Source organism: Mus caroli, chromosome 2 (assembly GCF_900094665.2).
Source record: "Mus caroli chromosome 2, CAROLI_EIJ_v1.1, whole genome shotgun sequence".
Taxonomy (NCBI): Eukaryota; Metazoa; Chordata; class Mammalia; order Rodentia; family Muridae; genus Mus; species Mus caroli.
Window position 1 is genome coordinate 147,259,034 of NC_034571.1, and position 15,634 is coordinate 147,274,667.

Consider the following 15,634-nt stretch of genomic DNA (forward strand, 5'->3'; position numbering starts at 1 on the left):
AAAAAAAAAAAAAAAGAAAAAGGAAAAAGCTAACACACCTGCCACCTCAGCCCTGGAGCCGTACAGGAAGCAAAGAGAAAATGCTGGGGAATTGGAACAGGACATAAAACTTCTAAATAAGGGCTTCTCTTAAAGAAGGCCTGGGAAAGATACAATTGCAAATTGTCAAGAAAACTCTGATGGGACGGACCCCCTTGTGAGGCGTCACGAACGACCTCAGACACAGAAAAGTATGGAAACCATAGGCTTAAGTTCTTCAATTCAAAGACAAGAGGTCAGATTGTATTTAAAAAAAAAAAAAAAAAAAGAATCAAAAGAGTGCCTACAAAAGAGCCTGGTGTCTGTTGTTGCCATTGACAGAGAACTGGGTCTCAAAGCACTCATGGGGATCCAAGGCTGTAAGAATTCCAAGTGGGGCTGGAGAGATGGCTCAGCAGTTAAGAGCACTGACTGCTCCTCTATAGGTCCTGAGTTCAATTCCCAGCAACTACATGGTGGCTCACAACCATCTGCAATGGGATCCAATGCCCTTTCTGGTGTGTCTGAAGACAGTGACAGTGTACTTACATACATGAAATAAATAAATCTTAAAAACAAAAAACGAAAAACAAAAAACAAAAAACAAAAAACAAAAAAAAAAGAAAAGAAAAAAAGAATTCCAAGCAAAATGCTCACTTTGGCAGCACATATTTTAAACTGGAATGATAGAGAAGATGAGCATGTATGTTACACAGGATGACACGCAAACTCATGAACTGTTCCATATTTGTAAGATTCTCTGAAGTCCAAAAGGGCATGTAGGATATTTTTTTCCTAATTTTAAAAGATTTATTTTTATTTCCTGTGCACTGGTGTTTTGCCTGCATGTATGTCTGTGTGAGGGTGTTGGATCACAGACACTTGTGAGTTGCCACGTGGATGATGGGACTTGAACGTGGGTTCTCTGAAAGAACAGCCAGGGCTAACAGTCATGGAGTCATCTCTTCAGCCCCTATGTAGGAAATTTTAACCTCAGAGAGAGAGAGAGAGAGACAGAGAGATCAGAGACAGAGAGAGAATTCCAAGCTAAATGGAGGAGGGAAGAAAAACCCTTCCTGGATGGTGCCAGGAGCTCCTTTAGCCTGACCCCTAGTGTCCCTCACCAACATCACAGCCTCAAGTCTTTTCTCCCCTCCCCCACTTCTTTGTTTGTTTTGTTTTGATTGCTATGTTGCCCATGCTAGCCTGGACCCCTTTATGTAATCAGGCTGGCCCCAAACTTAGGACAATCCCCCTGCTTCAGTCACCTGAGGGCTGGAATTACAAACGTGTATCACTATGAGGGGCTCAACCCAGGTTCTCAGTCTTGTGCACTAAGCTTGTTTCTCACTGTGGATTCCAGTGCTGGGCATACCAGGGCTCTCTGTTTTATTCTGCGTGCTATCAGATCATACACTGTAAGCGTCTCTCTAATTTGGAAACTAGGCTCCAAGCCAAGGTCAAAGGAAGAGCAGGGCTGGGGGAAGGGACCAGATGGGCTCAAACTATCATTTTCATCTGTGACTCACCAGGGAGCCAGATGCAGCATCCCTGCTTCTGACCCTGTGTCTCCTGAGAGAACAGAAAAACAGCCTTTGCCTTTGGTTCTGATGAGACACTAGCTTATCCACTATCTACATTTTGCAGTCTCTAGAAGCCACCAGCAAAATCAAGGCAGATTTATGTTGTCAAAAGAGGAAGCACACTAACTGTAGAGTTCCTTTGCTTCTAGAAGAGAAGTAGTTTTCTTTGCCTACGTTGCTACACATATTTACAAGCTGGTAACCGTTCGTTCCATGACCACGTTGTTGTCATGTGATACCAAGTAACTATACTACCAAACTCCCATTACACTATATTCTATGTACCCAACATGCATTAACCGTTTCAACAGGTGCCATTATCCCACTTTACATTTCAAAGCTTCATTTATTATTACTATTATTATTATTATTGTATATGTGTGTGTGTGTGTGTTTGTGTGTGTGTCTGTGTATGTGCATGATCCAGAAGCATGATACGCTCATGCCTTGGTGTGGGTGTGGAAGTCAGGAGACCACTTTGGGAAATGAGGAATCTTCTTCCACTGTGGGCTCAGGGGATCTGACCCAGGTTGTCAGGCTCATGTGGCAATTGCTTTACAGGCTGATCCATCTTGCTGGCCTATTTTATAACTAAGGAAACTAAAGACGAAAGCTAGACCAAGGATGTCCGAACCAAGATGCCAGAAACTGTCTCCTAGTCCCTTTGTCGTGTTCTGAGAAATCTCAAGTACAGAAGAAAGGTTGACATGGTACAACCATCAATCGTTTATCACCTAGTATCTATATAGTATCTATTACCTATTTTCTTTCTTTCTTTTTTTTTAAAGATTTATTTATTATTATATATAAGTACACTGTAGCTGTCTTTAGACGCATCAGAAGAGGGCGTCAGATCTCATTACATACAGGTGGTTGTGAGCCACCATGTGGTTTCTGGGATTTGAACTCAGGACCTTAGGAAGAGCAGTCAGTGCTCTTACCCGCTGAGCCATCTCGCCAGCCCTCTTTCTCTTTCTTGGGGGGTGGTGTGAAACAGGGTTTCTCTGTATAGCCCAGGGTGTCCTGGAACTCACTCTGTAGACCAAGCTGGCCTCGAACTCAGAAATCCACCTGCCTCTGCTTCCCAAGTGCCAGGATTAAAGGCGTGTGCCACCACCGCCCCACTACCTATTTTCATCTGTTATCTATACAGTATCTATTTATTTATTATCTCTTATCTATATGGTATCTATTATCTATGTAGTAACTATTATCTACTTATCATCTATTTAGTTTTATTTTTCATTTTTTACCTTGTTTAAATTTTAAACCTTGCTGTATTCAGGCTCCATTAAAATTACATTTGTTCAGACACCATTGCATAAGCCAGCAAGATTCTGCTGAAAGGACCCTGATATAGCTGTCTCTTGTGAGGCTATGCTGGGGCCTGGCAAACACAGAAGTGGATGCTCACAGTCAGCTATTGGATGGAACACAGGACCCCCCCAAAGGAGGAGCAAGAAAAAGTACCCAAGGAGCTAAAGGGGTCTGCAACCCTATAGGTGGAACAACAATATGAACTAACCAGTATCCCCAGAGCTCGAGTCTCTAGCTGCATATGTAGCAGAAGATGGCCTAGTTGGCCATCATTGGGAAGAGAGGCCCCTTGGTCTTGCAAACTTTGTATGCCTCAGTACAGGGGAACACCAGGGCCAAGAAGTGGGAGTGGGTGGGTAGGGGAGTGGGTGGGGAGGGTATGGGGGACTTTTGGGATAGCATATGAAATGTAAAATAAGAAAATACCTAATTAAAAAAATACATGTGTTTATTAATATTTGTATCTATGTATTTGTATATACATGTGCTACAGTGTCAGAGGACAACTTGTAGGAATTGGTTCTCCTTTCCCATTTGGATCCCAGGGATATAACTCTGATCACTAGGCTTGGAGGCAAACACCTTTCCCAGATGAGCCATCTTGCTGGCCTCAGGTCAGATTTCCTAAAGGATATGCATATAAAAGATGAAGGAAAACCCAGCTCTATGGTGGCATACATGTGTAATCTCAGCATTTGGGAGGATGAAGCAAAAGGGGAGAGGAAAGAAGGAAGAAAGGATGAAAGGTGAAGGAAGAAGGGGAGGAAGAAAATAAATGGGCTAGAGAGTTAGCTCAGTGTGTAAAGTGCTTGTTGTACAAGCTTGAGGTTTTGAGTTCAAATCCCCCAGCATCCCTAAAATGTCTAGCATAGTTTCACCGACCTGCAGTCACAGCTCTGAGGAGGCAGGGACAGGTGGGTCTTGAGGGCTTGCTGGCCAGCCAGTCTAGCTGCATCAATGAGTTTCATTCAAGTTCAGTGAGAGGTACTATAAAGTGGAGATGACAAGTATGGAGATAGATGGCTTCAATCCTAGCACTAGGGAGGCAAAGGCAAGCTAATTTCTTGAGTTTGAGACTAGCCTGGTCTACACAGTGCTTGAATTCAACAAAAACATAAAAGAAAAACAAAACAAAGTAATCTCACCACATAATGATCTGTCTATTAAATGGTGACTATAAATCTAACTTGAAAAGCCAGCGCTGGCAGACAAGGAAGCAGTCCACTCTTCTGTGGGCACTGCTGGTGACACCACAGTCTGGCTCAAGCTTTCTGATGAACAATCTGGATTTGCATATAATAACTATAAAACTTTTCACAGACTTAGATCCAGCTAGAAAATAAGGGAGATTTTTTCCATTGGCTAGGAAGAAAGCTCAGAAAGTAAGAACACTTATTTTCTCTGTGGAAGCTTGAGGAACCAAGTTCAAAACTCCCACACTCACATAAAAAGCCAGACATGGCTGCCAACATCCCTGCAACCCTAGCACTGCTCGGGGTGCAGACAACAGCATCCATGAGGCTTTTTGTTTACCAGCCGAGCTCCAAGTCCAGTGGAGACTCTGTCTCAAGGGAACAAGAAAGAGAATGCTAGAACAGGGTAGATACCTCCTTCCCTGGCCTCTGGATGTTCACATGGACACACACACTAACACATGACACATGTATGCGCATCTATATACAAAAAAAAAATGAATAAAAGGACAGAAGGAGGCCGGGCGTGGTGGCGCACGCCCTTAATCCCAGCACTTGGGAGGCAGAGGCAGACGGATTTCTGAGTTCGAGGCCAGCCTGGTCTACAAAGTGAGTTCCAGGACAGCCAGGGCTATACAGAGAAACCCTGTTTCAAAAAACAAACAAACAAACAAAAAACAAAACAAAACAAAAAAGAAGGACAGAAGGAAGGTACACAGGAAAAAAAGGAAGGAAGCAAGCAAGCAAAGGAAGCAAGTGAAGGAATGGAGGGAGGGAGGGAAGGAAGGAGAAAGAATTTACTTCAAGCTCGGCCTGGTAATACAAGCCTGTAATCGCAGTCACACAGTGAGGACAGGGACAGCTTGGGCAAGGTAGTAGGCAGTATTTCAAATGTCTTAAAAAGGAAGAAGAGGGCTGAGGCTTAGTGAGGAGAACACTTGACTAGCATGGTGTGGCCCTACAGTCAATGCACATAGAGAAGAAAAACACATTTCTACTATACACACACACACACATATATATCACACGCACACACATTACTAATAAAGAGGGATAAATTAACCATTGGCTACTGTGTACATCAATATGATTCTATACATCAAGTGAGCTATAATGATAAGACATGACCTATTTTAATGAGTGAGGTGTACAGTCTAACTTGGCCTTGAATCCCAGTGCTGCCGACTACACACGTTCAGCAAACATCTCTCTTCTAAGGACGGACTTGGATTCACTTGGATCCCGCATGTAGTACCTAGCTCTTGATTTGATGTGTGCCCTTTTATATGGGGTAGGGAAGTAGTTAAGTATCCAATCCAGAGCCTTTCATGAATGCTGACTGTGGTGCTCTGCTACCAAGCTTGAGGTGTATATTCTTCATGAGCTGAAAAGAGAGATGGCTGGAAAGCACACTCCAGGCAGACTGCCTGAGCACAGAGCTCAGTGTTGTCATGTGACGGCTTAGGTGAGTGACTGCACCTCCCAAAATTCCAGTTTTAATTCATGTGTCAAGTGAAATCTATTTAGTCACCACATGGCTAATAATATAACCTACCCCATGAAGTTTTTAAAGTTAAGATGAGATGATGTCTGCAGAGAACTTAGCATAAGCGCTTCACATGTGCTGTACTCTCCACAGACGTCAGCCCTCGGTATCCTTTGATCATTGTGCTCTGTGGTGGCCACTCACTATGTTCTTGTCATTGCAAAGGAGCCCGGGTTCCAAAGTAGTGCAGAGGTCAGCCAGGGGTAATGGTGTGAGGTTGTCAGCGTGTCATGTTTCAAAAAAAGGATAATACCTACTATGACTCTCATTAGTGTAGAGTTAACTGCTTACTGAAAATAGCAGACAGTTTAAAATTTCCCATATTGTTTAATTGCTGTTAGACCCTGACAAGACAAGTGCTCTTAATAAGAATAAAAACTTTAAATGAACTCAAAGAGTTCTATGTACATTAGGTGAAACAAAATGTAGTGGTCAGTGGACCCCAACTACAAATCTCTTAAGTGAACTGTCTCTATACACTTACAATGACAGACACATTAGAACTTAGTGACTTTGAAGCCTCCTTTGTTTCACATTAGTCTTTGTCTTTTCAAGTAAAAGTAAGATGACTTCAGTTCAAGGCCCAATTCCAGAAACATTTTTAAAAATGTTTTGTTTTGTTTTTGTGGTATTAGGGATTGAAGCAGAGCCTCATGTGTGATATGCAAGCAGCCAACCACTGAGGTACATCCCTAGCTCCAGATGCTGTTAGTGGCCTATGCCCTTCCTGCCATTCCCCGCACCTCCCTTCCCTGAGTACTGAGTATCACTGGGCCGTGGCACCAGCAAGTGCTTACCTGGAGGAGATAGAGAAGTCCTGGGGCAAACAGGGTGATTGGGTACAGAGACTGGTATGTTGCTAAGGCAAGAAAAACAGCACTGAGGAAAACGCTGCCTGTGAAGAGAAACAAAGGTGTGGGAGAACCCAGCCTCATCAATCAGGACTTCACTCAACAAGTCCACATCAACTTGAAACTCCTAAATGCTCAATTACCTGCCAAGTGCTTCCTGATATGCGAGGTACTATGCAAGCTCAAACAGAAGGAAACTACTTGGTTTAGTTCCCAGGAAAGGCAAGCATGGAAGTCAAAATCACCACCTTTAGCAACCTGTGATGCCACAGACATGTTTCTTAAGAATTTTTCAGAGTCAGAAAGATTCTATAAAACCTCCGTCCAAAGATTTACAAACAGGTAACATCTATTAACCTCCATGTCTAATGCACGGTCACTGAACCTGCAACTCCTGCTCACAACGTTCAGAGCTATAAAACCTCTACAGCCCCTGCTCGTGGCACTCGGAGCTACGAAACCGAGCCCTCTGGATCTCACGACAGCCCATCCTCTGTCACACCTCTACCTTGAAGCTGCAGGTTTCTTTTTTTCTAAATAAAAACACAAATGATGTTTATTGCTTGGTTTCACTCTGTAGCCTAAGCTGGTGTTAAACTTGCAGCAATCCTTTTGTGTAAGTCCTCCAAGCCCTCACATCAAACTAAGAGTATATTCTTCCCATTAATAATGGGTCAGTCTATTCACTATATAAAATGGACTGTATATAATCGTTACAAATGCACTAAAAGAATCTATGGTGATGTGAAAAGAAAACTTATAAAACCCTGTTAAATGAAATTTAAGAAATAAAGCTTATGCCATCAGGCTCAGCTTATCTGTTTTCTTTTTAAAGCTTTTAAAAAATGTACCTCTAAACTAAGATTAGAGGTTTCAATACAGGTTTCAAAGTGACCTAGAAATCAGTTGAATATAATGGTTCTAAGTGTATGTCTCATGATGGTTACGGTTTATAAAACAGCAGCACTCATTGTTACTCTGATGAGTATGGGATCAACTCTTTGCTAAAAGTAACAGAAAATTTCACAACGGTCTTTCACAAGAAGAGGACCTCTTCTTCACTAATCCAAGGAAGTTTACACGTTTCCCTCGCCCCAGGGACACACAGACAGAGATGATCAATAAGCTCTTTCACACACTAAAGTATGTCTATTGACTTGACGGCAAGTGCCTTTGCTCACTGGGCAATGTCACCCTCAAGTAGTCTACACACCTGAAACATGAGTCACCACGGGAGGAGAAAAGGCTAGGAACATATGTGTGTCGGAATCAGAGGAGGAGGATTATGACAAGAAAAGAAAAGAGCTTAAGGAGGGTGGGAAACAGTAATGGAACGCATGTAATTTAAAAAGTGGATTCTACCTGGGGGAGAAGGGGAGCAAGCTGGGGGAGAGCTAGGATATGGGGAAAGAGAAAGAATGGGAACAAAGTATAATGTCACATATGTATGAAAGTTAAGCTCAAAAACAGAAATAAGAAAAAGATGAGCAAGTAGAATAAAAGAACGCTGAACGTTTATTCTTCAAACCAAGAATCTACAAACTAAGAATAATCGTGGTGGACAAAACAGTAAGGAGGGAGATGGCAGGGACAGGAGGAAATTGGGTGTAGAGGACAAAGAGCAGCGTGCCTGGAATATGGCTGCCCTACTGTACTGATGAGTAACAGGCAAGATGGTCTGGACTTCAGGTACTTGCTAAAACAACTGAGCAGACACAGGAACAGGCCTGGCCAAGTCCTGACACTAAGAGAGGCCTCCTCCCATCTACTGAGTTATAGACTCTGGAACCGGAACCAAGCCACCCTGATACAGGGAGGTGGCACCCATGAGAGAGGCAAAAGTAAGCTCTGGACTCCTTGACCTTGCCAAAAGTTTGAATAACAATTTGTGGGAAATTGGCCAAGAGTGGGGACATGCTAGAGAGAGTTCTTTATTTCACATGTTCTCTATGCATCTGGTAGGCCCATACATGTATGTGTTGTCAGAGTTAGGAGGCTACTGTTCCAAATCATTCATTTGTACAAATAAGGTGGAAATACATGACCATCACCTCATTTTCTGCCCCAGGAGGCACCAGAGAGTGAAATAAACACAGTTGCCTTCTGCCTTAATTGCCTAAAATCTGTAATTGCCTAAATCTGTCTGTAAGACCCAAGAGAGAAAAAAGGCTAGTAAGAGAGGAATAGGGTAAACTTAGAAATGTCTTAAAATGTGCTCTGAAGATCAGGAAGAAGCAATCTGTCTTCTTGTTTCTTTGTTTGTTTATGCATAGGGTCTCTCTATGTAGCCCTGGCTGTTCCGGAACTCACTATGTAGACCAAGTTAGCTCAGATCTCATAGCAATCTGCCTTCCTCTGACTCCTGAGTTCTAGGATTCAAGGTATCTGCCTCCACACCCAGTAATTTTAATTGTTTTATTAGTACTAGGGACTGTAGCCCATGGCCTTGCTGGGCAAGTGCTCTATCACTGAGCTACATTCCCAGTGCCTGCATGGAAATCTTAGGCAAGAAGAATCAACTCCGCCTGCCTCCTATTAGTGACACCGGAGCCCAGCCAAATACCCCAGCTCCACATTTCTTCTTATACCAGTCCCCAAGCCCACAGGTCCGCCTTTGAAGTGTAGGTCAGCTCTTGCTCTCATCTGTCACCAGAGTTCAGCAATCTCTTTCTAGTTGGCCCCGACCTTCACAGAAACATCAAACGACTCTTCTAAATCAGGCAGTGACTAATCTACAAAGACTAAGCCAGGTACTGCAGTGCACACCTGTAATGTCAGTACTCCCAAAGGCAAGGCAGGAGCACCAGGAACACAAGACCATCTTCAGCTTAGCTGAAACAATCCTGGGCTACCTGAGACCCTGTCTCAAAAACCAAAACACAGTTAGTTCCCGTTACTGCCACGACATTGGGGCAGCAGAGGCTCAAGTGCATTCAAGATTGGACTTCACCCATAAGCCACTGCCATGGGCAAACAAGGCATGGCTGCTGGAATTGTTGATCCTGCTTTACAACAAGCACTGGAAAACATTCTCATCTACAACGGCCTACCATGTGGAGCTCTCAGAGTTGCCAAAGACTCAGACAAGGGCCATGCCCATCTTTGTGTGCTTGCATCCAGCTGTGAAAAGCCTGTGTGTAAGTCAAGTTGGTGGAAGCCCTTTGTGCTCAGCACCAAATCACACTAGTTAAATTTGATGACAGCAAGAAACTAAGGGAAATGGGTGTGCCTCTGTAGAATTGATAGAGATGGGAAATACCATAATGTGGTTGGTTGTGATTGTATAGTGGTTAGGGACCATGACAAAGCATCTCAAGCCAAGAATATCATTGAAGAGTTACTCAAATGCAAGAAATTAATAAATACACTTAGCTCTTAAAAACAAAAACAAAACAAAGCCAGAACTTTGTTTAAAAGTGGTGGCACACACTTTTAATCCTAGCACCTGGGAGGCAGAGGCAAGTTAATCTTTATGAGTTCAAGGTCAGCCTGGTCTACACAGCTAGTTCCAGGACAGCCAGGGATACACAGAGAAACTCTGTACTGGAAAACAAAAAACAAAACAACACAAAAAGAAAGATGGGCCGTGATAGTAGTGGTGCTGATGGTACATGAATTAATCACAGCATTTGGGAGGCAGAAGCAGGCAAATCTCTGAGTTCAAAGCCAGCCTATAAAGATAGATAGATAGATAGATAGATAGATAGATAGATAGATAGATAGATAGATAGATAGATAGATAGATGATAGATAGATAAACAGGAATAGTCCACAGACAGACAGACCTACTGACCCAACCAGACCTGACCAGACCAGACAGACTTCTGAAGTCACATCTCATCGATCAAATTAAGTTCAAGCTCCAAGAGCAAGCACGAGCCTCTCCATCTGCGCTTTGCCTGTCTCTTCACCTCCCATCACTTGCCCACACACTTGCCTTCCACTTACTCCACCAGTGCAGTTGCTGAAAACAGCAAGTCCTTCCACCCATGTGTCTGTGCTCACGCTAGCCTTCCTGACTGAGCTCATTTCCTGTCATCCCTCAGTGGCCACAGAACCCAAGCACAGTTAAGAAAAGTAGTTACAGCCTGACATTGCTGCTCCCTTCCTAGGTGGCCTGCAGTGTGTCATGTCTACTTCAAGAAGGTGCCAGACTCAAAGAGGCCTTCAGGGAAACACCACAACAGCTTGCGAAAGAACTTTCAGCTCACTTTCTTGTGACACATTTATTGTGATAAAATCACATATTCTACTCATTTCACACATGTAGGAAGCAAGGCATAGAAGTAAGGTTAAATACAGAACCTAAAGTTGCCCAACCACCCCGGTCATCCTTTCAGCTCTTGTTAAGGAGACTCTAGTTTGCCCTTTCTTCCCCATCTGTCTTGGGAATTTCTCAAGGGCAGTAAGCTGTTCTTAATTCCGACTCTCCTTTTGCAGAACACACAACAAATGTGTAACTGACAGGATGAATGAACGTCAATCAGTAATACATAGGAGAGTCTTTTTAAAAGCAAGCACATAGCTGGAGGTGGTGGTTCATGCCTTTAATCCCAGCACCCGGGAGGCAGATCTCTGAGTTCAAGGCCAGCCAGAAAGGTCTACAGGTTGAGTGCCCAGGACTACACAGAGAAACCCTATTTTAAAAAGAAAGAAAGAAAAAAAAAAAAAAAAGGAGGCACAATAAGGCAAAGCAATCCTCTTGAGGAAGAAGCCACAAAGCATTAACAGAGGCAATGCAACCCGAGAAGCACAACACAAATCTACTTTAGAATGGATCAGATCCTACAGATGAACACTTGGGAACTCAGAATGGTAGGGGCCTGGCATGGGATGCTTTCTAGAATAAAATGATGACTGGCTGGCTGAGGCCTGAATTCTGGGGTAGAAGCATAATGCTCCTACAGCCAATGGCCTGGTGTCTGGGTATGAGACAAGACAGGCATGGAGGTGCACAAAGACTTAGAAAGAGCTGGTAGGTCTTGAAGAAATCTAAAAAGGGTAAGAAGAATGAAGAAGGCATCCAGTTAGGATATGTGGACGGCAAAGGGGCAGGGAAGATGGAAAAAAGTAAAAGGTGGCCAAATATTTCAAGCAAACTGTGATAAGCAAACACCAGAGTCTGCTGTGTCAAACATACGCTGGGTGTCAAGGAGACTGGTGACTCGGGTGTGTCCTCATGGAGCTCCCAGTAAACAACACAAAATATAGGAAAGTAGTTCATCGGAGGCAGGCCACACCCACCAGGGTGCTGACACCTGAGCTTTGAACAGTGAGTGAGTGAGACCCAGCCTCTAAGAGCAGCACAGCAGAATGGGAGGATGCAAAGTAACAGTGTGCTAAGAATAGGCAGGATGCGAATTAACAGAGTGGGGCAGGGACTCTCTCTGGACAAGGACAAGTGACATGGATATGGAGAATCAAAGAGTTCAAAGTCAATCTCTGCTCTAGAGTGAGTTTAAGGTCAGCCTAGCATACTTGAGATCCAAAACGAAAGACATAGGAGTCATTAGTTTAAAGATAAAGATAAACCACCCCCCTTCTTTTTTGAGTCAAGGTCTCCTATCACTCACACTGGCTTTGGGCTTGCAATGCAATTGAGGATGACCTTGAACTTCTGGTCTTCCTGTCTCTCTTTTCCAAATCCAAGGTCCTTAGGCAGAGGCCGCCACCTCAGGTTTATGAAGTGCTAGGGATTATGTCAGCGAAGCAAGAACTCTACCAACTGTGCTACATCCCTAGCCCAGTTTTTATATTTCTACAACTGAAATAATGTCTAACCAGGAAGACTTGTGTCAAGAGGAATATGAGTACAACTTATTAGTGTTTGCAAGTGCAGCCCATAAAAGCTCTAGGTTTCATGAGCAAAACTTCACCTTTGGCCTGACCACAGACAGAAACATTAGGATAAATTAGCTAAGTGGATACAGGACTAGCTGCTGTATCAGGGAATGACATTACCCAATCTAACTCTGAGTATGTTTTCTGACTCTGTATCAGGGTGGGGGCCAAAACAAGCCTCTACAAGAAGGTGCCCCAGGGACTGCACCTTCCTGAGGGCCTGGGTAAGTGACACAACAGCAGGGCAGAGGCAGGAGGAGACAAACGTAGGAATGAGACAAGAAGCCAGTGGCTGGCTCAGGATATGGATGTAGCAAGGATACATAGTTAGAGACTGGGTCGTAGACAGTGACCTGTCCCAGGGCGGGCAGGCAGTGGGACAGACTGGAATACTGCCCAAAAGGGCCAAGGTCCCACAGGACTATCAGAAGAGGAAATTGCAGCAGCATCTGAGGCAACAGGAGGCAGGGAAAGGCTCGGGGGAGGCCCAGTGCACTCACATCCCTTGCCAACTGGGCTCTTTTAACAGGGAAGGCTGTCTCAAAGCAATCTAAGCATACCAATGGGGAAACTTTGAGCACTACTTTGTTCCAAACAGAACTGTGAGCATGCCACGTGCCATAAACCATAAACTGCAGATTTTCAATCAATATTACATTCCCATCTTACAGATCAGGAAGTGGAGATACAAAGGGACATGAGCCTAACCGATCGCCTTCCAGACCCCACTGTATCTCTGCACCACCGTGCTGATCTCAGTCTATATCTGAGCTGTAATAACCCCAGGTCAGGGTGAGAATGTCTCACAAAGCCAAAACAAGTAAGTGAGAGTGAACTATACTATCTTTAGTTTTACTGCTTATGCAATGCAACAGAAACAGGGCTTGAAGAATGTTACAACTAACCCAGTCTTACTGAATGAGCTCTTACTAGGATTACTAATATACTTGAAAAATCAAAGTGGTTCAGAGAGAATGCAACTAAGACAGAATTCTTCAAATATTTTAATAGATTAGGAACACTGTGATATTCTCTATTTACAGCATACAACAGTAGAGGATAAATGTCCAGCACTAGGGGAGAGCCAGGCTACAGAACAAATGTCCATGAGACATGGAGATAGGAGTAGGGTGGAGAAAGACTCACTTTTTGTTTGGTATAAGTTTTTTTTTATTCTTACCAAATGCTTGAACTACTCCTAATTTTTAAAATGAAAATGAAAATTACAAAGAAAATGACAAATGTGTGTTTAATGTCTGTACTACTTTAGAAAGAACCCCAGCACACAAAATCTATGCAGTGCTGGGAATTGGACCTATGGCTTTGTACATGATAGGCAAGTGTTCTACCAAGTAAGCTACATACCCAACCCTCTGTATTACTTTAGGATAGGCTCTCAAAAGAAGAATAAGCCCGGCATGGTGGCACACACCTTTAATCATAGCACTCAGGAACCAGAGGCAGGAAGATCTCTGTGAGTTCAGGGTCAACCTTATTTACATAGAAAGTTCCAGACAACCATAGCTATATAGAGAGGCACTGTCTCAAAAACAAAAAGCAGAATAAATAAAAAATACAAGCATTTTAAGACTGCTGATAAATAGCCTCCCAGGAGGGTCATACAAATTTGTTAAGCCAACTTGTAATGTTCATAAAATATTACATTGTGTGTATAACATTTTAAAATATCTGTGCAGGGCAGTGGTGGCACACGCCTGTAATCCCAGCACTTGGGAGGCAGAGGCAGGCAGATTTCTGAGTTCAAGGCCAGCCTGGTCTACAGAGCCAGTTCCAGGACAGCCAGGGCTACACAGAGAAACCCTGTCTCGGAAAAAAAGAAAACAAACAAACAAAAAATCTGTGATTTTATTCAACAGAATTCAAGTTATACAGTAAAAGGCCTCTCTGTGGAACCAAAACTATAGCTCTGTGATTTTCTTAGAACTATTCTCCTCCCCTCCCCAGGTTTAAAAAAAAAATTATTTGTGTATATTCACAGAAAGTGTATGGAAGCCATGGGAGAACTTGTGAGAGCTGTGTCTCTCCCTCCGTCACGTGGGTCCTGGGAACCACATTCAGACTGTCATAGCAGTTGCAGGCTCCTTGGCCCCAGGCTGTAACCCAGGCTGGCCTCAGACTCCTCACTAAATCACTGAGGATGATTTTGGAATTCCAAGTCTCATATGTCTATCTCCCAAACCTGAGATTAACAGGCATGTGCTACTATGACTGCTATTACTTTTAAAATTTTGAATCAGGGTCTAAGTTGGTTAGCTGGCTCTCTAGTGCACCATATAAGCAAAGGCAGCCCTTGAATTTACAACCCCACTGCCTTTGACTTCTAAGTAACTCTTTAAAGTGACATATCAATACTAATAACAAGAATAACAGTCATAATAGTAATAAACAAAAGTGACATTTTCAGCACTGGTCAAGGTGACACATATCTGTATTCCAGCTACTTAGGAGGCTGAGCAAGAAGGGTTCCTTGAACCCAAAAGCTTAAAGCTAACCTAGACAACTGCACAAGAGCTCTAATAAGGTTAAAACAAAACAAAACAATTAGAAAGGTGACATTTCCCAAGGCAAGTGCTTCTGGTTGGTGAAGCATGTATCCTTTAATTGGTGGACACTAGGTATCTTGTAAGGGACAACCTGTCTGGGCTTAGCATCTAGAGACAGAGACTGAGGCAGGAAATATATACAGTAAAAACTTTTTTTATAAGATTTATTTACTTATTTTATGTATGTAAGTACACTGTAGCTATTTCAGACACACCAGAAGAGGGCATCGGATCCCATTACAGATGGTTGGGGGGCACCATGTGGTTGCTGGGAATTGAACTCAGGACCTCTGGAAGAGCAGTCAGTGCTTTTAACTGCTAAGCCATCTCTCCATAAAAACTCTTTATTGTTAAGAACTGTTTCTTGCAAAAATGACCACAACCTTCATAACAATATCAGAATTTCTTCACCACTAGAAACTGAAGCTAGGGGTTTTATGCATGCAATACAAGAATTCTACCACTGAGCTATATCTCAGACTGTAATTATTATAAACAACCCAGTAAATGAAACTAAAAGGCCAGAAGAAACGTGTCTTATGAAGAGCTAAGTCGTTCCCATGAGCTACCTGCAAAAGGTTAGTACACTGTACATAAAAGGTTCCTGACACCCGATATTACATGATGAGCATTTCTTGATCTTACAAATGATTAAGCAACAGTATTTGAAAATAAGAATTCCGGGGACTGGAGAGATGGCTCAGCGGTTAAGAGCACTGAC

The 15,634-nt window shown here is 43.1% G+C and overlaps 1 protein-coding gene, 1 non-coding gene and 1 pseudogene across 2 annotated transcripts in view; 2 read left to right on the forward strand and 1 right to left on the reverse strand.

Annotated features, from left to right (window-relative positions):
- Nucleotides 1-15,634, reverse strand: part of Pigu (phosphatidylinositol glycan anchor biosynthesis class U) — an 80,328-nt gene that overhangs the window by 29,549 nt on the left and 35,145 nt on the right. The window contains exon 7 of the mRNA XM_021181322.1: nucleotides 6,455-6,552. Within this exon, the coding sequence (XP_021036981.1) occupies nucleotides 6,455-6,552 (98 nt within the window). The remainder of the gene's footprint in view (nucleotides 1-6,454; nucleotides 6,553-15,634) is intronic.
- Nucleotides 669-770, forward strand: LOC115030435. The gene has a single exon (XR_003836035.1). It is a non-coding gene; the product is annotated as a U6 spliceosomal RNA (small nuclear RNA).
- LOC110289400 lies at nucleotides 9,474-13,145 on the forward strand (annotated as a pseudogene).